Source organism: Anolis sagrei, chromosome X, assembly GCF_037176765.1.
Source record: "Anolis sagrei isolate rAnoSag1 chromosome X, rAnoSag1.mat, whole genome shotgun sequence".
Classification (NCBI taxonomy): Eukaryota; Metazoa; Chordata; class Lepidosauria; order Squamata; family Dactyloidae; genus Anolis; species Anolis sagrei.
The window spans coordinates 64254033-64279771 of NC_090034.1; the positions used below are offsets into that span (position 1 = coordinate 64254033).

General features: G+C 42.6%; 1 protein-coding gene across 13 annotated transcripts in view; it reads right to left on the minus strand.

Annotated features, from left to right (window-relative positions):
- PTPRU (protein tyrosine phosphatase receptor type U) overlaps positions 1-25739 on the minus strand; it is a 173140-nt gene that overhangs the window by 37380 nt on the left and 110021 nt on the right. For 4 of the 13 annotated variants that reach the window (XM_060784665.2, XM_060784664.2, XM_060784663.2 and 1 more), the window contains exons 15-23: positions 19900-19923; positions 15901-16058; positions 13194-13375; positions 10233-10305; positions 8814-8890; positions 6858-6875; positions 3472-3508; positions 2903-3000; positions 2663-2779 (exon numbers count right to left, since the gene is read on the minus strand). In XM_060784665.2, coding sequence (XP_060640648.2) covers positions 2663-2779; positions 2903-3000; positions 3472-3508; positions 6858-6875; positions 8814-8890; positions 10233-10305; positions 13194-13375; positions 15901-16058; positions 19900-19923 — 784 coding nt within the window. The remainder of the gene's footprint in view (positions 1-2662; positions 2780-2902; positions 3001-3471; positions 3509-6857; positions 6876-8813; positions 8891-10232; positions 10306-13193; positions 13376-15900; positions 16059-19899; positions 19924-25739) is intronic. The other 9 variants (XM_060784671.2, XM_067473646.1, XM_060784670.2 and 6 more) reach the window with 3 other exon arrangements.

Sequence of the window (25739 nt, forward strand, 5' to 3'; positions counted from 1 at the left end):
GAGAGATAATTTGTAGCCTCTGCTCAGGATTTCACCCAAGTGAAACTGGCCTCTCAGTGTGAGGGTTTATTAAAGATAGCTTAGGTTTATAGTAATTTTCTCACAAACTTTGTGAATAGTTTCACCAGGGGGGAAAACTCTCATATAATGCTACCTTGACAGGTGTAGAATGAACAGTCAGGTAGATAAATTTGTGTTAGAAAGAAATGAATTGTATGAAAAATACAGTTCAAATGGACATGTGGTCATAGAACATGCCACTGAAAGGGTTAAGAGAGTGGAGATTTGATTCTACAGGGACAGTTGAGTCATGACCATGTGATAGGCATAATAATAATAATAATAATAATAATAATAATAATAATAATAATTTTGTTGTTTATTTGTTCAGTCGTTTCCGACTCTTTGTGACCTCATGGACCAACCCACACCAGCTTTATTTATATCCCACCCTATCTACGCAAGGGGAAGCAGGGTGGCTTCCAGCAAAATAAAACACAGTGGCAAACATTCAATGCCAGTAAAAACATAGAACAAATCAAAAACAGACTCAATAAAAATGAAATAATAACTTGAATAAACAAATGAAGTACATCCCAAAATTTAACCGCATAATAAGTTCTTAAAAACTCTTTAAAATTCCACTAAAAATAATTGTTTGAGCTAAGATGGCATACAGCTAAAGATGAAAGTAGGTGTCCAGCAATTTGGGAGGGGTATAAATAGTCCTCTTCCTTGCCATACACTAAAGTTTTTAACAACTTTTTAACAAAAAGTTTTAAACAACTTTTTGAAGGAGAGGGGAGAAGAGGCAGTTTTTAATTCTTTAGGGAGGGAGTTCCAGCAGTGGGGAGCAGTCACAGAGAAGGCCCCCTCTCTCATCTCACCAAACGCACTTGAGACGGGGATGAAACCGAGAGTAGAGCCTCCTCCTCTGACTGCAATGCACGAGATGGTCTGTATGTGGAGATGCAATTTTTCAAATAGTCAGGGCCTGAACTGTTTAGAGCTTTATAGGTAATAACCAGCACTTTGTATTTAGCCCAGAAGCAGACGGGCAGCCAGTGGAGCTGCTATAACAGCGGAGAATGACATGACATCATTTTCTGTGGCCCCTTTGGGTATATAAGGAAGTGGCAGACATGTGCAGATTTCCTTTGCCATGCAACATTCTTGCCATCTAGAACTCTTTGAATCATTGTATCGGTAATCTGTTGCTATCATGCCACATGTGTCTTGTTATGGTCATCTTGCTATGGTTGTGGGCAGGCCTGTAGCGAGGGGGGGGTTAGGGGTTCAACCCCCCCCCCCCAAAATGTTTCAGATTTTTTTTTAAAAAAAAAAACCAGTTTACTCATGAATTTTAACTGGTTAACCAAATCCCCATGCTAAGTCTATGAGATGCAAAAAATTAAGAGTCCCTCCGGAACTGCAAACACTATCTCAAGCAAACATTTATTTATTTATTTATTATTCGAACTTATATGCCGCCACTCCCCTGGGGCTCGGAGCGGCTTACAAGAACAGGCTAAAATCGAACACAATTTAAAAACAATTTAAAACAATTTAAAAACAGCAATATCAGAGATCAAAGTCCCGTCGAAACAGATATGTCTTACATGCCCTGCGGAAAGCTGATAAGTCTCGCAAGGCACGGACTTCAGGTGGCAGAGTATTCCAGAGTAATGGTGCCACTGCTGTAAAGGCTCTGTGTCTGGTTGCTGTTAGATGCAAGGTCTTGACACTGGGAACTTCCAATAGATCTTGGTCCTCAGAACGGAGGGATCTCTGGGGTTGGTAGGGGGTGAGGCGGTCCCTCAGGTACATCGGCCCCAGACCATGCAAGGCCTTAAATATTGACAATTTATTCACACTGTCATTACTTGCAGCAATAGCCGATGTAGTGAATCAACCAAGCTGGTTGTGTGTGTGTGTTGAATGCTCTCATTAAGGAGGCCAGACTTGGTGGAGGTGGTTGACAGGGGCGGAGCTGCAGGCTATTGAAGGCTGCTCTGCCCCCTGCTGTGCTCTTTGCTTCAGCGTGAGCTAGGAGGCAGGTTTCAACATCCTCCCCGCCGCAAAATTTTCAACTCCCCCCCCCCCCAAATGTCAACCACTCCCGAAATTTTTTTCTGGCTACGGCCCTGGTTGTGGGTATATCTCCATATATACCGACAGTAGACCTGTAAATAGCTATATATAGAGCAACAACTGAAGAATAAAACCTCCAAAGGAGTTTGGATGAAAGCCAGAGCTCAAGTGTGTTTATTAAAGCGTTGCACTACAAAACAAGGCCAGAGGATGCGTTATAAATCTCTGCTGACTGTGATATAGACTCTGCAGTGTTTTTTATCGGAGCTAACTGCTTGCCTTGAGACATTCAGTCCCATGAGCAGCTTTATTTATTTATTAATTATTTAAAACATTTAATTAATTTATTTATTATTTAAAACCCAAAGGGGACTCAGAGCAGAGCACAGCTAAGGAGGACCTGAGAAAATTGTTTTATGTACCGACCTAGCAGGGGTGTTATGTATGTCTACTTTTACCCCCACGGTATATTTACTTTTACCCTGCGTTGACATAAACAAGACTAATATAACATGGCTGACAATACAGTCACAGCCAAGAGGGTCCATAACTGGAAGTGTGAAGTGCTTACCCGCTCCAGAGTGAATGTCCTCACAACATATTCTGCCAGTGTTTCTGACGTCTCCTGGACAATTTTAATGTCTCCGTACACCTCTGAGTCATCTGGCCAGTATTTGGAGCACTTTACCTATATAAAATAACAAAAAAACATATCATGATCTGTGTGTGCTTGTGGTCAAAGGCAAAAAGAAGCATCAAAGGAACTATCTGTAGCTACTTATTAAAGAAGAGAGTAGAATGAATCTCTTACCCTTCCCACTTCCACCAGCTTTGTTATCATTACGATGCTACAACAGTGTTCTTGCCATACCATCCTCCAAAAATCATAAACCATCTCCTGTTTGGGGCCTAGGGAACAAAGGGAGAGAATGGAAAAGCTACAGCAATGTCTCAGTTGTCAAAACAATTGTGGATACATCAAAATGAAGTGGCAGTATAGATCTGTCTTAGAATAGCTTCAGATGCTTTGTGCATTGGGAGGACTATGGGAGAGGAGGAATGGCTGCTATTGGTTGTGCATCTCAGTAGTGGCACATTCACCTGATCTTCTTGGTACTGATTTGCATTTTGAAGCAAAGCAGTATGAAAAGATAGCAGAAATGGTATTTAGTACTTGGTGCACAGTTGGCCATAAAAGCTGTTTTATTTATTTCTGTCGCAATCCAACCGAAGATTAGGAAGGAATTGAGGACTTGATTGTATTTTGTTTGTTAATTGTACACTGTTTGCTTGAACTAAGGGAAGGGAAAGAGGAAGGAGAAGTATAAAGAGGTCACGTGACAGGCATGGGACAGGCAAGGGCAGGTGGCCATGATTTACCTTGTGTTGCTATGAAGTGGTTAGATCTGTGATAACCCTGCGAAATAAGAAGATGATGTGTTATGGACCTATGAAAGAAAAACTGTTTGGTTCAACAATTAGTCCTAGATAATGCAAATAGGCAAGCCCTTTGGCTCAGTTTAAATCACATATCATTCATGAAAACTGGTTATTGTCTGAAACAAAAGCACAATTCTTAACAGAAAATGGATTTTTATCACTGCAATCTTTCCCAATATGGACAACTCTAGAAATCTGTTTTAATTTCATTCCAAGTCTTCACATGGTGGCCATATTTCACTGATTCTAGATTCATCTTAGCATCGTTGGCATCCTAGAATCAGGTTATTTGAGTGCTGACAACTCCAAGCACACAGCACTTCTCTTTCCTTCTTCCCCTTTCTGATGCAACCTTCACCGGCCAAGCTTGTGGCTCTATCAAAAAGTGTGGCATTCTTTCCTAAGTATTTAAATGAGATGCTATAGAATCTTTCCCAGCATTGATGTCAGCCAACTGAGTTGTCATTAACTGGGCCCTCTTATTCACCCTTGTTGAAGATGGGGGCAACATTTGTTTTCTTCCAGTCTGCTGGAACTTCTTCTGTTCTCCAGTATTTTCTCTTCTTGTTAATTGTATAATTGTTGTAGTACAGTGTGATAGTAACGTTACTACTACCGGTAGAAGGGAGAAGAGGGCTGCGCAGGTGTTGGAGGAGGAGCAGCGGATTAGAGACATATTCATGGCTCCAACTGATTCTGAATCCTTCGAGGGTTTCTCAGACTGTGAAATGGGGGAAGGAGAGGAAAGCAGGGGAGTTAAGTGGGCTACTCGCGAACAAGAATCTGATGAGGAGCTCCAAAGGAAGCGTATCCGTGATATACTTAGCGCTCCAACAGAAGATGAAGATTTTATGAGTTTTGAAAGGAGTGATGGGACTGGGAGTGACATTGAGGAGGAGGGTGATTTGGACTGGACCCGTGTACAGGAAATTAGGGATATCTGTACTCAGCCTACCTCCAGTGATGACTTTGAGGGGTTTGCAGAAGAGTGGCAATCGGGGAACACTTGGGAGGACCTAAGTCTTGACAGACGCTGGCAAAGGTGGAGAGATGGGAGCCAGTGCTCAGCTGCAGGGAATGGGGCAGCTGAAAGTGATGATGAAAGGGTGGGGAGCAGTTCATCCTCTGATGAGGAGCTTTAGGATATAAGTTGGTTTGGTTTCAATGGGTCTTTTTAGAAGGCAAAGTGTCTTTTCGGGTGTGTATCTTTGTTCCTGGCATTACTCTCAAGCTTGGGTCCTTAGACTACAGATCTTCGTGTTTCCGTGACTTCTGGCTGATATTTCGTAAGTGCTGACTACAACTCTCCCTGTTTGACTAAGGACCGTGTTTTGACAACGACTACGCTTTTTGGACTGTTTCTTCTTACTTCGGACGTGCCTGGACTACGGACTGCCTTTGGACTCTGATTTTGCTTGCTCCCACATTGTTTTTGGTGCCTTTTGGACATTTTGAATTACAAGCAGACTGCTGTATATTTTAATTAACCCAGATTATACTCCGGGATAATCCGGATTATATTTAAGTTGGGTTTTTTATGTAGCGGCTGCTATAGACTTTTAGTTTGTGCTAGAGACACTGAAGCAAGTGTCTCTTTTTGTGTTCAATAAACCTGTGTTTGGACCTTTTATATTGTGTTTGGCATTCTTGAGGCTTCTGGGCCTTGACAATAATGGCATTGAATATTTACTGTATACATGTTCTGTAATTCACCTTGAGTCCCCTCGGGGAGATAGAAAGGAATATAAATAAAGATTATTATTATTATTATTATTATTAGAAACACAACAAGATGAGTCCACAGCAGACAAGATCACTCTGCTGGCTGTTGTATTGGATCACACGTCGGACACTTCCCAAGTGTCTAGGACTGCGTGATGTATCAGTGAATAATGCGTGCAGATCCCAGTAAGGTGGCCTTCTGCAGCTGGCAGATAGTAATTTTATTAGCGCCAATTGTGTTTAAATGCAAGTCAAGGTCTTTAGGCACTGCACCCAGTGTGCCGATCACCACTGGGACCACCTTTACTGGTTTGTGCAGTTCAATTTTTAAAGCCTCATATTGTGTCAGTTTTTCTAGTTGTTTCTCTGCAATCCTGCTGTCACCTGGGATTGCAACATTGACGATCCATACTTTGTTTTTTAACACGATTATGAGGTCAGGAGTATTATGCTCCAAAACTCTGTCTGTCTGAATCCGGAAGTTCCAGAGGAGTTTGGCGTGTTCATTCTCTGTAACTTTTTCCGGCTTGTGATCCCACCAGTTAGTTGTCGCAGGCAGATGGTAATTGTGGCACAAGTTCCAATGAATCATCTGCGCAACGGTGTTGTTGTTGTTGTTATTGTTATTATTATTATTATTATTTTGATAACCTCAGATACAGTTCCTCTGGCCCTGGAGAATTGAATTCAATAGCTAGATGTTCCTACACTGCCTCTTTAGCTATTCTATGCTGCATTTTCCGTAATACATCATCAGCTCCATTATCCCCAAGTTAACCTTTGGGAGAAAACTGAGGCAAAGAACGTGTTGAATAGTTCTGCCTTCTCCCTGTTCGCATTTTTGCATATTTGTATTTTTAAAAATTGTATGCTGGTGCTTTTATGTTAAGCCACTCTGAGTCTCCTGCAGGGGAGATAAAGCAAGATATGAATAAATATTACAATATTAATAATAATAATTTCACCCTCAGCTGTATGCAGAGGCCCTCCGATTTCCTTCTTTTCCCTTTTGCTATGATCAATACCAAAGCAGCACTTTCTATTGCTTTTAACCTCTCTGCGCTTTGGCTTTCCTGACATTTTCCCTACACATGTTGATTATTTATTTGCATTTCTCTTGAGAGGTTTCTCCTCTTTGCCATTTTTTGTACAGGAACCAATCTTAGTTCAGTTGAAAGTTCCTCCAATACCCATTCCAGTTTTTTTAGAACTCTTCTTTTTTCCTTCACATTGGAATGGTCTGAAATTGTGCCTCCAATATTTCACTTTTCAGTTAACTTCTTTTCCTTTCTAGACAATTGGTTCCATTGCCAAACCTGTCTTGTTGCCATAGAAATTGATCCCACTATAACCTACAACCATGAGAGTGGTCTTACCATTTCTGCACCATCCTATCTGTAACAGCCATTCAGGTATTTAAAGTTGAACTAGATGGCTAAAACAACCCAGAAAGAGTAGAAATAAAACCTGGGATCTTCAGATCTTTTTATTCAGTTTGGAGACTCTTTTGCGAAATGAAAAAAAGCCCCTTTTCCAACATACATTTTAGAGCCATAAATGGAGAAAAGCTGGAAGAAATGAGGGATGCAACAATGTATACTTACTTCTCGGTTTATCCGAATCTTAGAAGTCCAATTGGACATAGGTTGAAGAGAAAGAAAGATCAGAGACAGGCAGATTATTGAGACATAATCCAAGGAAGACTAGACCATATATAGTAGAGAGAGAAAATCACAGATAAACAAGTAAACACAGATTAGTAGAAACAAAGCAGCAAAGGACACTGAAGCAAGTTGGGCCAGGCTTTAGCACAACCAAAAGAGTGACAAAAGTCTGAAGCCAGAGTCAGGGTGGCCTTTAGTCGAGCTTCTGCCTACCTTCAGTTTTGAAAACAGCAATGTGAGTAGATAAACAGGCACCGCTTAAGCGGGGAGGTATTTAAAGCACCCATAAGGAAATGTCAGAAAAACGCCGGTGATTCGATTAAGTAGGAAGTTTACGAACAAAGCTCTTCAGCAGGGATAGTGGAGTGACAGCACCCCCAGTGGCCAGAACCGAGCACAGCATCCAAGATGCCAAAGATGGGGGGGGGAGCCTATTTGTACATCTATCTATGCACAGTTGTTTGTCTTGTTAGTGTATAAGGCATCGAATGTTTGCTGTATGTGTGTTCTGTGATCTGAGTCTTCTTTGGGGTGAGAAGGGCAAAATAGAAATACTGAAAAAAATAAAATAAATAAAAATAATTCTGTCTTTTTTCAGCTCAAGTTATCTGATCTGGGACGACAAAAATAAATGCTGATAAATGCTGACATTTATATTAGACGTTCAGTTTTTGAATCTATAATTCAAGTGAAAAAGTTGAATTCAGCAGAAAAAAATAAAATAGAATTTTTTAAATTTCAAATGTATGTATTGTAACCAGCAAAAATGAATCACCAAACATAACTGACTATGGATTGAATATATTTATAAAATAAAGCAACCCTGGCAAAATCACAAACTATTCACAGATTATTAAAATCTGTAAATGAAACTTCTGAAACATTTGGGGAGCAAATTAGATTCCACCCTAGAACAAATTCCTCCTAATGCTTTGTAATGTTTCAAACAGTTCAGGGGCCAATTCTAATCTTGTAAAATATGCCCTATGGTTCCAATAGTAATGTACTAACAGAGATGGATAGATCAGTCTATATCCAATTCACAATAACTTTACATACATTAATTCATAACGTCTTTTTCAATCTCACTTCCACTTTCACCTGCATTTTAAGAGGTCTTTTTAAAAATACATTAAAACCATTTTAAGATGCGTATTTTGAGCATTCCTTGAAAACATCTGATATCAAAGTGTAAAATTCTAAACTTAGCCTGAAAATGTCCATTTTAAAACATATAGTTGGGCAGAAATTGTAAGTATTTGGAGAACTCCAGGCCTGGACTGATCATTATGTTCTGATCTGCATACTAATCAGAGTCGCTCACTTCGCAACATAATTTGCAGAGACCAATGCATTCAAGGATCTATATGAGAAACAAGGGCTTTGCCTTGTTTCTTTATTGCTTCATGACTTTGACCTTGGCAACCTTGTGGACTATTCAAATAAGTTCCCAATATTTTCCAATACTTTTAGTTCATTACGATGGTTTCAGAATAACATGAAAAAATATGCAGGTTCATCCATTTCCTGTATGCAGGACTGATTGCCTGGATATTGCATACAGTTTTGCAAAATCTGTGCTATTTCAGTCTTGAGCTGCTTTTTCATTGTTATGCTCTGTGACTGGACTAGGATGACAGGAAGTGCAGGCAAATGTCAGCCTTTGAAGCTGAGGAGAATTGCAAAGAGAAAATAAAGGGACAAGGAGCAGAAATTTGGAGATCGTGTAAGAGAGATACAAAACACAAAGAGGGCATCACAAACTAAGAAGGCACGTAAGAGATGAAAAAACCAAATGAAAGCAAACCAATAACAAAAGGGAGGGGGAGATTTTCATGATGTGACATTTTGCTGTGGGTCAAATACGAAAATTGGTCCCAGCACAGGTGCACTTACGTCAATGTAGTTGGCATTGATATAGTCTGAGTGAGGATCGCCAAGAAGTGGGTGCAGCTTCACTCGGTGTCGGTCATCTGGGGAGAAAAATGTGACACAACCGTCAGTACACAGCACATGCATGCGCACACAAAGATACTGGGAGAAACACCTGCAATGAGAAAAGGAGGAAGGGGGACTATTTTTGAGAGAGAAAGGAGGTTTCGAAGTTGTTTTGAAACAACTTCACAGATGGTGCTGTAGTGACAGTAGATGGTGTCAACCTTGAAAATGTAGAAGAATACATCTACCTCAGAAGGCAGTTAACATCAAGGAATGAGCTGACGCCAGTGTTGAACAGATGCAGGAAAGCAGGATGGGCCGCTTACAACTCTGTTAAAGCCGCTGCGGACTCATCCAGAAGTACATCTCTAAGAGCTCGATTGTTTGACTCAGCCATGCTACCTGCACTATGCTATGGTGCAGAGACATGGACAATGACTAAGGCTCTCTCGGAACAACTACGGGTTGCGCATGCCTCCCTCAAAAGACAGCTCATTGGGATGTCTCTCCAAACGCTGAAAGAACGTGGGCTGCACAATGAGGATGTTCAAACAAGGATGTACGCCACGTTACCCAACTCAAAAACCGCTTTGCAGGCCATGCAATGCGCAGAGTGGATGGACGCTGGAGCAACGCCACAGCAACATAGTACTCGCAGGGATGAACGAGACCTCTTGGTTGGCCTCCTACTCGATGGTCTGACTCATTCCGTATGACATATAATGCAAGAGACTAATATGGTTGTGCAATGGTACACTGGTCAACTAGTGCACAAAATAGATATGAATGGAGATGAATAGAGCAAGATGTGGGCCTGCTAATGAGATTCGATTGTTGGTGTTTTTGTGTGCTTTCAAGTCGTTTCAGACTTAGGTTAATCCTAAGCGAGGGCCAGGTAAATGACCTTGGAGGGCCGTATCCGGCCCCTGGGCCTTAGTTTGTGTAGTGTAAGTGTAAGTGAAGGAGAGATAGGCAGGCAGGCATATATTCGTATATTCAATCACTTGTGCATTTGTATTCAAAAATCAGATTGCTAGCACTTCCTCCCCCCCCCCTCCACCCCCCTTCAAATCCTGACGTTCATCATGTTATCACTTTCAATGTCATAAAACTCGACCAGTGCGCTGGAGCCATATTCATTCTAGGCAAACCACATGGAGTTCCCAAGGTGTGAACTGAGTTCTGTGATTATAACAAAAGGATTGCTGTTATAGACTGAACCAAGATCTAGCCACTGTAGACAGCCCAAGAGTCTAGCAAAGCACAAATCAAATGTACATATTTTATGGGCAATGAGAATTTTCAAGACGTTCTGAAATCCAAAAACAAAAGAAAGGGATATTCAATTTTTAATGAAAATTTTCAAAAGAACCTTACAGGTTGGCCCGTGATCCTGCCTCCCCTTGGTCTTGTCTTTCTTCTTTGAGGCATCCCAACAGTCAAAGAAACTCTGGGAAGAAAAGACAAAATTTATGTACGAAGGATATTTGGAGAATCAATGCACATCAATTTATTTAAGATGGCTTCTTTCTGTGCTGATTCCACCATACAGATGTGGTTGTTGTATAGACACATTGTGCAAATGAATATTCCAAGGAACGTTGTTGGAATGCAGTGTAATAGGGTTGGCCAAGTCTTAAAAAAGCAATTAGAATTCAATAGCTTTATAAAAAACCGATTCTCAGAGGAGATGAAAATTTGGTTAAGATGGGTTAATTTATTTATTTATCGTGTCAGGAGCAAAAAGACAGGTGTATTACATTTTTAACAAAACAAACAAACAGACAGACAAAACACAAAGTTTGCAAGCTTGGTAGTTGATTAAATGTCCTTTGACCAGTATCTGGCCACTTGGAGTGCCTCTGGTGTTGCCGCAAGAAGGTCCTCCATTGTGCATGTAGCAGGGCTGAGGTTGCATTGCAGCAGGTGGTCAGTGGTTTGCTCTTCTCCACACTCGCATGTCATGGATTCCACTTTGTGGCCCCATTTCTTAAGGTTGGCTCTGCATCTCGTGGTGCCAGAGCGCAGTCTATTCAGCACCTTCCAAGTCCCCCAGTTTTCTGTGTGCCCAGGGGGGAGTCTCTCATTTGGTATCAGCCATTGATTGAGGTTCTGGGTTTGGGCCTGCCACTTTTGGACTCTCGCTTGCTGGGGTGTTCCAGCGAGTGTCTCTGTAGATCTTAGAAAACTATTTCTTGATTTAAGTCGTTGACGTGCTGGCTGATACCCAAACAAGGGATGAGCTGGAGATGTCTCTGCCTTGGTCCTTTCACTATTGGCTGCTACTTCCCGGCGGATGTCAGGTGGTGCAATACTGGCTAGACAGTGTAATTTCTCCAGTGGTGTAGGGCGCAGACACCCCGTGATAAAGCAGCGTGTCTCATTAAGAGCCACATCCACTGTTTTAAGAGCCACATCCACTTTCCAAGAGACTGGGAAAGGTAAGGGTTTGGGATGGGAGAGGTATCATAAGGGTGTGGTGCAAAATTGAAGGGGAAGGGAGAGAAAGGGTCAAAGGGGGGTGTAGGAAATAAAAGAGGTGGGAGAGTAGAAAGAGTGATTCCGACTTCCAGTCGTCTTCCTATCCGGCTTCACAATCTCTTTAATTGGTATTCGGAGGGGGGCGGATAACCCACTTGCACCTTTTCAATAAGCAGGCCTTTTTTCATCTTCGCCAGGCAAGGAAATTGGCATCCTACCTTTTGGTAGAAGCATTGCAACGGTAATCCATGCAACAGTCACCATGAGGTTGGACTATTGCAATGCCTTATATGCCAGCCTTCCGAAGTCAACAACCCAGAAGATTTGGATGGTCCAAAATGCGGTGGCCAGGCTGCTAGCGGGATTATCTATAAGATCCCATATTACACCGATTCTGCAACATCTGCATTGGCTACCAATAGAACATCGGATCTTTTACAAGATACTGATCCTGACATTTAGAGCTCTAAATGGCCAAGGACTTTTATATCTTAGGGACCGCCTCATTCCTTTTCTCCATCAGTGGTTACCTTGATCCACCCCAGAAAATCTCCTATACATACCGGGCCCTAGGGAGGTACACCTGGAAGCTACAAGGCATAGAGCTTTTTCGACCTATGCTCCAATTCTGTGGAACTCATTGCCTCCATATGTTAGAGCAATGTCGGAGTTGCGACCTTTTGTAAAAGTGCTCAAGACTTGGCTTTTTGGTTGTGCATTTAATTAAAGTGATCACATCTAATTTGCCAAATAGTCACTGCTGAACGTTTTTATGTTGAATGTTTTTATATTGTGTAAATGCTATTTTAAATTGTAAGTCGCTTGGAACACCTTGGTGGAGAGCAACTAATTAAGAAATAAAGTGAAGTGAAATGAAGTGATGTGGCGGCAAAAAAAGCCAATGGGATTTTGGCCTGCATCAGTAGGAGCATAGTGTCTAGATCTAGGGAAGTAATGCTACCCTTCTATTCCGCCTTGGTCAGACCACACCTGGAATATTGTGTCCAGTTCTGGGCACCACAATTCAAGAGAGATATTGACAAGCTGGAATGTGTCCAGAGGAGGGTGACTAAAATGATCAAGGGTCTGGAGAACAAGCCCTATGAGGAGTGGCTTAAAGAGCTGGGCATGTTTAGCCTGAAGAAGAGAAGGCTGAGAAGAGACATGATAGCCATGTATAAATATGTGAGAGGAAGCCACAGGGAGGAGGGAGCAAGCTTGTTTTCTGCTTCCTTGGAGACTAGGACGCGGAACAATGGCTTCAAACTACAAGAGAGGATATTCCATCTGAACACGAGGAAAAACTTCCTGACTGTGAGAGCCGTTTAGCAGTGGAACTCTCTGCCCCGGAGTGTGCTGGAGGCTCCTTCTTTGGAAGCTTTTAAACAGAGGCTGGATGGCCATCTGTCAGGGGTAATTTGAATGCAATATTCCTGCTTCTTGGCAAGGGGTTGGACTGGATGGCCCATGAGGTCTCCTCCAACTCTTTGATTCTATGATTCTATGAAGTGAAGTGAAGTTGTGGACACAGAAAAGGCAGGCAGCTTGAATTGCCCTCTGAGCCTATACATGGAACCTGCCCCAGCATTTATGATGGTCAATTTCTAAGAACAGACTAGTGGAAAGAAAATGTTGTCCTATCTTCAAGAAGGATCCATTCCACCCCTTGCTCTGGCCTTCCATCTACTAAAGAGACAGCTAACCTGTCATTGAGATATGCACATTTTATAGCTCTTTGTCTTGACCTTTGACAGCACAATAAATGTATTGAAGTCAATCTGAAATGAACAGAGAGGCGGTGGGCCTCTTACCACTACAGGGCTGAAAATTAAGCTTGTCCTGATGTTAAGTCCTCACCTCATATTCCTGCTTGAAACCATAGCCTTCTGCAGTCTTCATCTGGTTGATGTGCTGGAGGAGGTCGGCCACTCGGACGGCAGGGTGGAGCTGCCCAGTGTGGTAGGGAGAGCCTTTGCGCCTTCGAGGGGAGCCTCCTAACAAGCTGCTTGACTCATTGACGACACTATTGTGCTGCTCACCTGGGAATGGCAGGAAAACATGTGATAGAAAGAAGGCATCAAAGACATCTGGACTGGTAATCGATAAAAAGAATGTATTGCAAATGTTAGCGAAAACAACTTGGATGGGATCTAAATGCTCCAAAACACTTGCCTGGTATTTAGTTTCTGAAAGGTTATGACTACCAACCTTGAGCTTCCAGTGATCAGATTCAAACCAAGCTCACCAGAAAAAGTTATGGAAGAACTTTGCTTAGATAATGGGTCTAAGTCAATCCCTCACAATAGGATTCCCACTTACCTCGTGCCTGTACCCTGAGAACTCAGAAGAAATTACTGGTTCTTTATCTGAGCCTTGCACCTCGGATCAGCAGTTCAAGACATGAACCAAGATACAAATAGCAAAAGAGGAGGTGAAGAAAACTGGTTCACTGTGAGTCTAAGGAAGAGGTTGCCATTTGTGGTGTAGCCTGGGCAGGGAAAAGCATAAATTGTTTTCCATGGCTAAGATGATCTCAGAGCTCACTGTCATCCTGTGTTTGGACCAAATATGATAAATACGATGAGTGGATTGGATGAAATTGTATGGTTGGTGTATAATGAGACTTATATAAGGTGGACACACCATCCTAAGAACATTGGAACCTAGGAAAATGGCATTATGGAGAAACAAAAGGAGGTGAACATTTCATGAACTGCTGACATGATCAGAGACGATTATTAAGTCTGCGGATGAAAACAACTTTTTACATAGTCAAAGATATTGGTTCCTTATGTTAAACCAACATCTGTCAAGAACTGACGGAGTCAGCATGTTTTAGCTGCAAACAACCTGTCAGTCACAACTCTTTGGACGAACAACAGCAGAAAAATTATATATAAGAGACCTTTTTGCTATCCAAACGTATGGCAGACAGTGGAGTCTAGTCACCCAGGATGAAGACAGATGGTGTATTGGCAGAATGGCAGATTTGCAGGGAATGCACTCTGGCCCATGTGATGTTCTCTTCTCCAAGAGACTGAAGAAGGGATGGTAATATATGCATATGGATTGAATGATTGTTTGTGTGTGTGTAAATGCTGGTAAAATGCAATGTCCCACACTGGACATTCCACAGATATACACTATAAACCCAATTTTCCTAGTTTCCAACAGACCGCACAACCTCTGAGGATGGCTGCCATAGATGCAGGCGAAATGTCAGGAGAGAATGCTTCTAGAACATGGCCATATAGCCCGAAAAACTTACAACAATCCAACCATATATGCTAGATGGAAGTCATTTTAGGTGATTAACTGAAATTGTACCTAACAACCCCCCTTTGTCTAAAGCCCATCTACACTGCTGTATAATACGAGGGGTATTTTTTAAGTAAGGTCCGTTTTGTTGTAGACACTAGTAGTTCGTGCGCATACCGCAACGAGCGCGTGCGTCGTGTACCGGCATGCCTCGGGAACAACTGTGCTCAGTTTCCGCTCTGTAGCTAACCTGTATGGTTCTGTTCTGTGCTTTAAAAATGTTTAAGACTATCAACTCACCCTCCGCATGTGAGGTTCGCTCAGTGATACGGTTTTTGTCAGCAAGGAACCTGCCTGCTGCAGAAATTCATTGACAGATTTGTGAAGTGTACGGTGATACTGTTATGAGTGAAAGCCAAGTGCGTAAGTGGGTACAACAATTCAAATATGGCTGTGACAACGTCCATGATGAGGACCGCTCCGGTCGCCCTTCTTTGATTACAGATGATTTGGTGGCTTTTCATGGCGGCAAGTTTTTATGAAGAGGGTATTTTAAAATTGGTTCAGAGGTATGATAAGTGTTTGAACAAACTTGGCAACTATGTCAAAAAATAGAGTAAAGTATGTACTTTCTGAAAATAAATTTACTTTTTTGAAATAAACTTTCGTTGTGTACTTATGTTCAAACGGACCTTACTTAAAAAATACCCCTCGTTATACTGACACAAAAGCACAGTATGTCACAGCAAACGAGAGCTATATGCTTGATTTCGTATCAAAAAACCACAAGTCAAACACTTCCAAAGTGTCTATGACTGTGTGATGTATTTTTGAATGATGCACGCAGATCCAAGTAAGGTGGCCTTTTGAGTTGACAGATTGTGATTTTGTCCATATTTATTGCCGGCTGAGATCTTTTGGCATGGCACCCAGTGCGCCAATGACCACTGGGAGGGACCACCAGTACTGGTTTATGCCAGAGCCTTTGCGGTTCGATTTTGAGGTCTTGATAACGACTGAGTTTTTCCTGTTGTTTTTCATCAATTTGACTGTCACCTGGTATTATTATTATTATTATTATTATTATTATTATTCTATTTTATTATTATTTATTGATATTATTAATCAATAAATATTGATTTATCTTTTCCCAGAGGAGACTCAAAGCAGTTGAACACAAAAGCATTGCCATTTAAAATATACAAATATGCAAACCTTAAAACAGGATTAAATATAAAGAGTATTTTAAAAATTCTCAGTGAAAAACCATTGAAACATATTCAAAGTGAAAAACCGCAGACTGTACCTCTGTGGCTGTACTTGTGTGCATCCATGAAGGACAAGCCCAGCCGTTCATCTTCTTGCAGGGTACTCTGATCTGTAAAGCTCCTCTCGTTCGCACTCATCATGTGTGTCTTCTCACTGTGGTAGTTGATTGTAGCTTTGCCCATATTGACTGGTTTCCTAGTGCAAAGTTACAAACAACAAGACTGTGTTACCGCAAGTCATCTGCTTTGGGGCATCCCTACAAGCACATTTTGGAATAACAAAAAGATAAGAGAAAGAAAAGGAGTTAATATGCATGAGAATTTTTAAGCTTAAAAGATCATGAATTTAATCTGGTTTTTGGAACAAGAATGGATACAATACATTCTACATTTTCAATACAAGGCACACAATTCCTGGAGGAGAGACCTAGGAGAATCATGGAATCCTACAGTTGGAAAAAATCCCTGGAAGCATCCAGCCCAACCCCCAGCAGGTAGGAACACACAGCCAAAGCAATCCCGACAGATGGGCATCCAGCCAGTGTTTAAAGAAAAGGAGAATCCACCAGACTCCAAGGCAGCATGTGCCACTGTTGAAGAGTTCAGGAAGTTCTTCCTAATACTTAGGCAAAATCTCCTTTCCTGCAGTTTGAACCCATTGCTCAGTGTCCTAGTCTTTGGAGCAGCAGAAAATAAGGTTGTTCACCAAACAATCCCCCTGTAATGTTTAGATGCCGCAGGCTAATTGCTTCGCATACTGACTTAAGTAGTGAGTGTAGATATGCTTCAAGTCAGTTCATGCTAGTTACTATAGTATCCACATATGTTAAGCATGCTCAGTCAAGATATACCTCCCCATGGAAGACAGCATAGAACAGCCTCAACCAACCCTGTGCTTTTCTTGTGTTTTCAACTACCAATTCCAGCAGCCTCACTATCAGGGACGACTGGTTCACTACCAGAGATAACTGTAATTGTAATTTAAAATAATACCTAGAGTGCACTGTTTTAGGAAGGCTGTTCAGAAACATTTTGGATAGGTCAGAACAGATAATTTTTATTTCAGTCAATGACCGGCATTAAAAAAAAACCCCAGTAGAACATGAATAAAACATACATTTAGGCCAATGGTTCTCAACCTATGGGTCCCCAGGTGTTTTGGCCTACAACTCCCAGAAATCTCAGCCAGTTTACCACATGTTAGGATTTCTGGAAGTTGAAAGCCAAAACATCTGGGGACCCACAGGTTGAGAAACACTGATTTAGGCACTAAAATGCAACTTTTAAATGGTGAGTTAAAAAAAAACAGTGCTAGGATATCATCATATTGGGGAAAGCTGCATTAGAATGTGTAACATTCCACTTCGTCCCATTCATTAAATACTGCTGAGCCACCCACTTAAGAAACGGCAACCTACTGTGTTCACCCCATGACGTAGGCTTGAAGTGTAGGGTAGAGATATCTTGGCATTTAAAAAGGATTGCAAAGGATTATCTTTTCAAATGCTTTCTAAAATGGTAGGCAAATGACTTTTTAGCAAGTTATTTGGATAGAGATGGGCAAAAGGGCCAATTCTGTCATGGGATGGTATTCGTCTCTCTCAGCTTTAAAATGACATGGTTACACAATTTGTGGGAGGAGCCAAAATACCCCTTTGAGAAAAAGCTCTGCCATTACCTTTTGCTCACGGAGGAGGGAAGATTGGCAGTATGTTGTGTACCTTTCTGTGTCACACACTTTCTGGGAGCCTTCCTTCCTTTCTCTGTTCTCTGTGTTGTGTGCATGTGTTACCTCCTCACCTTCCTTCTTCCCTTCCTTCCGTGTGTTGTGTGTGCCATTGTCTATGTTCTTGCTCTATTTACATTGTAAATATGTTTATTGAAGTGTCGAGTTCTCAGGCCAAATACGTTTGCGGAAAATGCTTTAAGAAAACTGATTTTTGTGTTGATTGGTCCGCAGCCTCTTGTTTTTAAAAATGCCTTTGTTTGTTTGACTCATACTCTGCTCTTTCTCTTACATATTCAGAACAGCTTCTGCATGGCCATGTATTCTCATAATCCTGACAAAAAAACTGCTCTAAGTATGTTCAAAGCCCAAAGAAAAACCACACGTTTGTCACTCTGCACCAAACAGCAGATTTTGATACAATCGACCACAGTCTCCTTTTGGAATACCGGGGGGGGGGGGGGGGGTGAGAATCGGAGACACTGTACTGCAGTGGTTCCCGTGGTCCCTCTCAGGTGGGTTCCAGGTGGTGGCGCTCGGGGATAGATAGCTGCTCTTCCAAAAAGGAGCTGCTAAATGGTGCCCATCAAGGTGCCATTCCATTCCTAATGCTTTTTAATATGTACATGAAACTGCTGGGAGAGATCATCCGTAGGCATGGGGCAGGGTGTGCTGATGTATGCTGATGACACCCAAATTTTGCCTTCCAAAAAAGCCAATCCAATCCAATAAGGCTTTTTTTGGCATATATATGGCAAAAAGTATAAAATACAGTAAAAAAGCCTCAGCTAATGATAGCATGTCTCCTCTGAATGAATGCCTGGAGGAGGTCATGGGCTAGATGAGGAAAAATAAATTGAAACTGAATCCAGACAAAACAGAGGCGCTTGCCATCAAAGGTCCTCATTTGGGGATGGAGGTAGTCCACCAGGCCTGGATGGGGTCCCTCTCCCGCTGAAAGACTTGGGATTCTCCTTGATGCATCTCTCCAAATGTCAGCCCAGGTAGATGCAGTGATGGTCAGGAGGACTTACTACCAGCTTTGGCTGATGTGCCAACTGAGCCCCTTCCTAGAGTTGGAGGACCTGAAGATGTAGTGCATGCGCTGGTGACCTCAAGGTTGGACTTCTACAATGTGTTTTACATTGGGCTACCCTCCTTTCAAGTTCAGAAACTTCAGATGGATCAAAATACAGCAGGCAGACTAGTTATGGGAACATCTAGGAGTGAGCACATTACACCTATTTTAGAGTCACTCCACTGGCTGCCAATTATTTTATGAGCAAAGAACAGGTGATGGTCTTGACCTTTAAAGCCCTCCATGGTTTGGGTCTAGGATCCCTACAGGATCACCTTATCCTGTACTGTCTATGGCCCCTTTGGACTCTGAGGTCCTCTGGGGGGCAATTACTCCAACCAGCCAGAACCCAACTGGGGACCATCACCCAGAGGACCCCCTTTTCATTGGCTACCCCAAGACAGTGGAATGACCTGCCAGAAGAAGAACTCCCATTGATAAATGAGCTGTTGGAATTTCAAAACCATCTAAAGACCAATCTGTTCTGGCAGGCCTACCCAGGCAGTTTTAATGGTGAATTTTAACTTTCACAGTATGCTTTGTGTTTGTTTTGTGTATTTTGATACATATTTCATGGAGGTATGTTTTAATATGTGTATTTTACAGAGTGTTTTAAAATGATTGTGTGTTTGTCTGTGTTTTAGCAATGCTGTAACCCGCCACGAGCTGTGAGGAGAAGCGTGAAAGAAAACTATTATTATTATTAAATATGTCTAAACATCTGAAAATCTACCGCTTTCACCTTGACTGTCAGCTCAGTAGCAACATTCTTGTTGGAGTTCATTTCTCCGGGAGGTAAGAGAAGGACTTCCATCTTATCCTTTCATGGCCTCAGAGAAGAATGTAAGAAGTTCACAAAATATGACCCTAAAAAGAAGGTGAGCATTTCAAGCTTGGATTAAGATCCAAGATAGAAAAGAATAACTGACTGGCAGCAGGTCTCCGAGATTTGTTCCTTAAGGCCATATTAGGAATAGTCCCTGATGGTGGAAACTGAGTGAGTTGTGTTGACTGTGGATGTAGCTGGATGCTTTAAAAGGGATTTTAGTTCCTGATCCCCTCTAGCTGTAAGCCTTTCCCACCTTTTGTTCTGAGGTCTCTACATTTGTTTGAAGCAGCATTTCCTTCTACAACCATTTAAAAAGGGTACTTTTAACACTGATGTGACAAGAAAAAGAGCCCACTGGGAGCAGGGAGCAGTGGAGCTATCACGAGTGAATGAGAATTACTTACGGGTAACAGGAAGAGTAGTTCCTCCTGGCAAGCATGCAAACAAAAAGAAAACATTGCATAAGCAGACTTTGGGGGAATATTGAAGGAGTCGATGGAGGATCCAGATCCTTAAGATGATAACAAAACAAAGTTGGACCATTCCTGTCAAGGGAGGGAAAGGGAGCCGAAGACATGGGGAAGAGCAGAAAAAAGGAAGCAATTGGCTCATAATAAGAAGTTTTTCTATGTGCTCAATGCCTGAAGATTATTATACCTCCCTTAGAAGAATGGGAAAATACATTACAGATTTGCTAATAATGGATAAAATAATAGTACTCTTAAGAGAACTATTAGAGAACTTTGTTAATGGATGGCAATCAGTGATTCAACATCTCTATAAAAAAGTATAATTGAACTAAAAATGTACATGGGGATCCTATAAGTCTGTAGACAAGGAGGAGGCAGATATTTATTTAGAGCTTACGATACTTTTATATGTACTATTCGAACAGAAGACTGTGACCCGTTAAAGAAGAGATATCATGTGAGAAATGATAATGAAACATGAATACCTGGAAAATATTGCACAACATGCAACAAACACTTACAAATGTATGTCTATTTTAATAAATAAATAAATATTTTTTAAAGATCACTTGCCAAACAAAGATTTAGTTACTTACTTACTTACTTAGGTGATCCCTCGTAGTCCGAGGATGATGGTCCTCCAAGTGTCCTGGCGGTGGGTTCGTAGGTGGCTGTGGAGCCCTATTCTTGACCTGCATCTTCTCCCACAGTGAGGGCATTGGTTTCCAGGTGGGAGGCGGACTCGGTCGGGGTTGGCTTGATGTGCCTTCCTCTTGGCACGTTTCTCTCTTTCACCCTCCTTTCGTGCCTCTTCAAATTCTGCAGCACTGCTGGTCACAGCTGACCTCCAGCTGGAGCGGTCAAGGGCCAGGGCTTCCCAGTTCTCCGTGTCTATGCCAGAGTTTTTAAGGTTGGCTTTGAGCCCATCTTTAAATCTCTTTTCCTGCCCACCAACATTCTGTTTTCCGTTCTTGAGTTCGGAGTAGAGCAACTGCTTTAGGAGATGGTGGTCGGGCATCCGGATAACGTGGCTGGTCCAGCGGAGTTGATGGCGGAGGACCATCGCTTCAATGCTAGTGGTCTTTGCTTCTTCCAGCACGCTGACGTTTGTCCGCCTGTCTTCCCAAGATATTTGCAGGATTTTCCGGAGGCAGCGCTGATGGAATCGTTCCAGGAGTTGCATGTGACGCCTGTAGACAGTCCACGTCTCACAGGCATAGAGCAGGGTTGGGAGGACAATAGCTTTATAGACAAGCACCTTAGTATCCCTGCGGATGTCCCGGTCCTCAAACACTCTCTGCTTCATTCGGAAAAATGCTGCACTCGCAGAGCTCAGGCAGTGTTGTATTTCGGTGTCGATGTTGACTTTGGTGGAGAGGTGGCTGCCAATGTAGCGGAAATGAACAACATTTTCTAATGTTACACCATTAAGCTGTATCACTGGCAATGGAGAGGGGTTTGCTGGTGTCTGCTGGAACAGCACTTTGGTTTTCTTGATGTTCAATGACAGGCCGAGCTTCTCATATGCTTCTGTGAAGGTGTTTAGAGTGGCTTGTAGGTTTTCTTCTGAATGCGCACAGATGACATTGTCATCAGCATACTGGAGTTTTATAACAGATGTTGTTGTAACCTTGGTTTTGGCTTTCAGTCTGCTGAGGTTAAACAGCTTGCCATCTGTCCGATAGATGATTTCCACTTCGCTGGGAAGCTTCCCATCAACAAGGTGAAGTATCATAGCGATGAAGATGGAGAATAGAGTTGGGGCAATAACACATCCCTGTTTGACACCTGATTCCACCTTAAATGGGTCACTTTGGGAGCCACTACTGTCCAAGACTGTTGCCATCATGTCATCATGGAGGAGCCTCAGGAAGTTCACAAATTTGTTTGGGCACTCAATTTTTTGGAGGATGGTCCATAGAGCGCTGCGATTCACTGTGTTGAATGCCTTTGCAAGGTCAATGAATGCCATGTACAGAGGTTGATTTTGTTCCCTGCATTTTTCTTGGAGCTGACGTGCAGTGAAGATCATGTCCACGGTTCCTCTGGAGGGGCGGAAGCCATTCTGGGATTCTGGGAGGGTGTCTTCTGAGAGGGGTAGAAGGCGTATTGCAAGGATTCTTGCAAGGATTTTCCCAGTGGAGGTTAGGAGGGAGATACCTCGATAGTTTAAGCCATCTGTTCTTTCCCCCTTTTTGAAGAGGGTGATGATGGTGGTATCCTTGAAATCTGCTGGGATTTTCTCGGTCACCCACACTTTTTCTATGAGCTGGTGGAGTTGTTGCGTCAGCTCAGGTCCTCCCTCTTTAAAGATTTCAGCAGGGATCTCATCAGGTCCGCTGGCTTTGTTATTTTTTTGTTGGCTGATGGCATTGCTGACTTCTTCCAAACTAGGCACTGCTGCAAGCTCATCTCTGGTTTGTTGTGGGATTTGTGAGAGAACCTCTTCGGCCACATTGGAGCTGCGGTTCAGGAGGCTTTGGTAGTGTTCTTTCCAACGTAGTGCAATTGATTTTTGGTCCTTCAGGAATTTGGTTCCATCTGATGAGCGTAGAGGCTGTATGCCATGGTTTCTTGGTCCATAGATGACCTTTGTGGCTTTGAAAAATCCCTGAGCATCATGGGTATCTGCCAGGTGTTGGTTTTCTTCAGCCTTCTTTGTCCACCAGATGTTCTTGAGTTCTCTGGTCCTTCTTTGGAACTCAGCTTTTGTGCTGGCGTAGATCTTTTTCTTAGCAGCACTGTTGATGTCTCTGCCATGTTTGGAAGGCTTTCCTTTTCTTGTCAATTAGCTGTTGGATCTCGTCATTTTCGTCAAACCAATCTTGATGTTTCTTGGTTTGATATCCAATAGTTTCTTCGCAGGCTGTGATGATGGAGGTCTTCAGTTTGTTCCAATGTTCCTCAACATTTTCGGGGTTTTCTGTGGGTAGATGGTCCTTGAGTGCTGTTTGGAGAAGGGCTCGTCTGGAGGGCTCCTGAAGGGCTTGGGTGTTCATTTTGTGCCTTGTCTTTCTTCCTTGGAATCTGCGCTTGGGGGCGATCTTGATAGCCATCGTGGATTGGATTAGACTGTGGTCTGTCCAGCAGTCGTCAGCACCTGTCATGGTTCTTGTGAGGAGCACGTCACGGTGGTCTCTGGCACGTGTGATTACGTAGTCTAAGAGGTGCCAATGCTTTGACCGGGGGTGATTCCATGATGTCTTGAACTTGTTTTTCTGGCGAAAGAGCATGTTGGTGATGACAAGGTTGTGTTCCGCACATTTGGTGAGAAGCAGGATGCCATTCGAGTTGCTGTTTCCAACCCCGTCTTTTCCTATGGTCCCTGGCCACAGGTCGAAGTCTCGCCCGACTCTTGCATCCCCAGGAGGATGATTTTGTCCTCCTTAGGTATCTCCAATAGGACGGTGTCCAGCTGACAGTAAAAAAATTCCTTGATGTCTTCATAGATAGTCTTGGTACATAGGCACTTATGATAGTTGCCTGTTGGTTTTTGGCAAGATCAATTCGGAGGGTTGAGAGTCGTTCGTTGATGTCAATCGGTGTTTCGGTCAGATGTTTCACCCGATCATTTCTGATAGCAAAGCCAACTCCGTGCATTCTTTGGTCTTCTTCGGGCAATCCCTTCCAGAAGAAGGTGTAGCCTCCTTTTTCTTCCTTCAGCTGTCCCTCTCCTGCTCCTGAAGGGCTGCTATGTTGATGTTAAAGCGTCTCAACTCCCTTGCAATGATAACAGTTCACTGTCAGTGTTGTCCATCAGTGTCCGTACGTTCCATGTACCAAAGTTCATTTTTCTTTTTTGGCCGCAGGGTGGTGACCCCACTGCAGTCCAGTCAGGGATAAGAGAGGCAGACTATGTTTAGGGCACCTTTTCTAGCCACCTCCCCGTGTGGGATGAGCAAAGTGGATCCTCAAAAGGGCTGCTCAGTCCTGGATACAGCTACCGAACTACTCAACTGCCTCGGACCTTGAAGTAGAACGACTGAGTCTGTACCCACAGCCCATGTGCCAGTCTGTGACTCGGGGCTTCCAGATTTCACAATCCTGCCCCCGTTGTCACTCGCTGATCGCCATGGGACTTTGGTTGGTTTGTTTTTCTTTTCTTTGGAAGACGCTTGTTCGTGAGTTTTTTTAATGTGTGGAGGTCAGTGCACACTGATCAACACACAGTCTTCGCAGAGTGAGGTTCCACTGGTGGTGTAGTTTAACACAATGACCATGGCTTCTCAGTCTGTTGCAGCCTTCTTCCACCTTCACAGCCGTTGTAACATGTACCATTTTATCCTCCGCCTGCTCCACCGTTGAGGTCTTTGGGTCTTTGGGCTGTGCTTGGTCTGGAACCTCCCCCGCGGCCACTCCTGGGAGTGCACAACTCCAGTTGTTGTGCCCACAGGTTAATTGGAACACGCAAACCCTCTCACCACGACAAGGTGACAGTCCATCAAGGGGGAAAGATTTAGATAAGATGACCTGCAGTCCTGACCTTATGGGAATCAAGCAACTACATACCTTCCCTAAAAGCCCACAGAGTAGAAAGGGAATCATATAAGGGAGTATAAGCAAGGAGAAGAATGAGAAAAAAGGTGGAAGAGGGAAAATGTTAGCTTCTATCTCTTGGGGAAAACCTCTCTAATCCCACATTACAGTGATCCACAAAGAGGGTGATGAGACATACTGGAGGGTTTTTGTCGGAAATAGTGGGATGGTGCATGATTTATAGTTTTCTCTTTCCCCAATCATACCCTTCGTAAGCTGCACTCTGGACTGACTGTCTCAGAGGCAAGGTATAAAAATTGACCTAAACAAAGCAGAGTCCTTTATCAGTTATCAGCAGAGTTTTACTGCACAGCTGGATCTTGTACCGCTCAGTGTTTTAGAAAAACTCCTTGATTTTGGTTTTCATCGAAAACTCTCGGAAAAGGTTTTAATCTTGACATGTTGCCTTATGTACAGCTATATACACACACATTAGGATCCTCTGATCTCCTATCTGTATACTCACGACAGAGATCGATATACTCATAAGAGATCAGCAACAGATGTACAGCTTGCTGCCCACTTTTATACCAATTTCTTAATGTCATCAAATAGGGACAACAGTGAATAACGCCATTCTTGTCATGCTTGTTGCATGGTCATTACTCAGCTTCTTTGCATGTCCCTCAAGTTCCACATCACCATCTACTTAACCTTTCAGTGGGTGTGTGACCATATGTCCATTAAAAATGTATTTTCCAATCGGTTTTGCACAATGGGGTTAATGCATTCCTATCTGACACTGTATTATCTACCTAACATGTTTGGCAGGGGAGCTCTAGAGACCAGAACATGGAGAAAAAGATTCAAATTGCAAGAAAAGAGATCCCACCTAAACATTAAGAAGAACTTCCTGGTGGTAGGAACTGTTCAACAGCTGCTTCACAGTGTGTTGGAGTCTCCATCTCTGGAGATTTTTAAGCATATACTGGGTGGCTATCTGTCAGGAGTGCCTTCACTCCTACATGGATGGCCCTTGTAGTCTGTGCTAACTCTATGATTCTATTGTTCTATGTAAATAGTGAGGTAGCTTATCAAAAGGTGATGATGGGAGGATATTTGGAACAGAAAACTAAAATTTAACTACAGATACGATTTAAAAGAAATTTGTTATAAAATTCTGTACTGGTGGTACATCACACCCCCCCCCCCCCCAAATTAGGAAAATATTACAAAAATACACAAACAAAATGCTGGAAGTCTGAAACACAGGAAGCTACATTCTACCATAATAATAA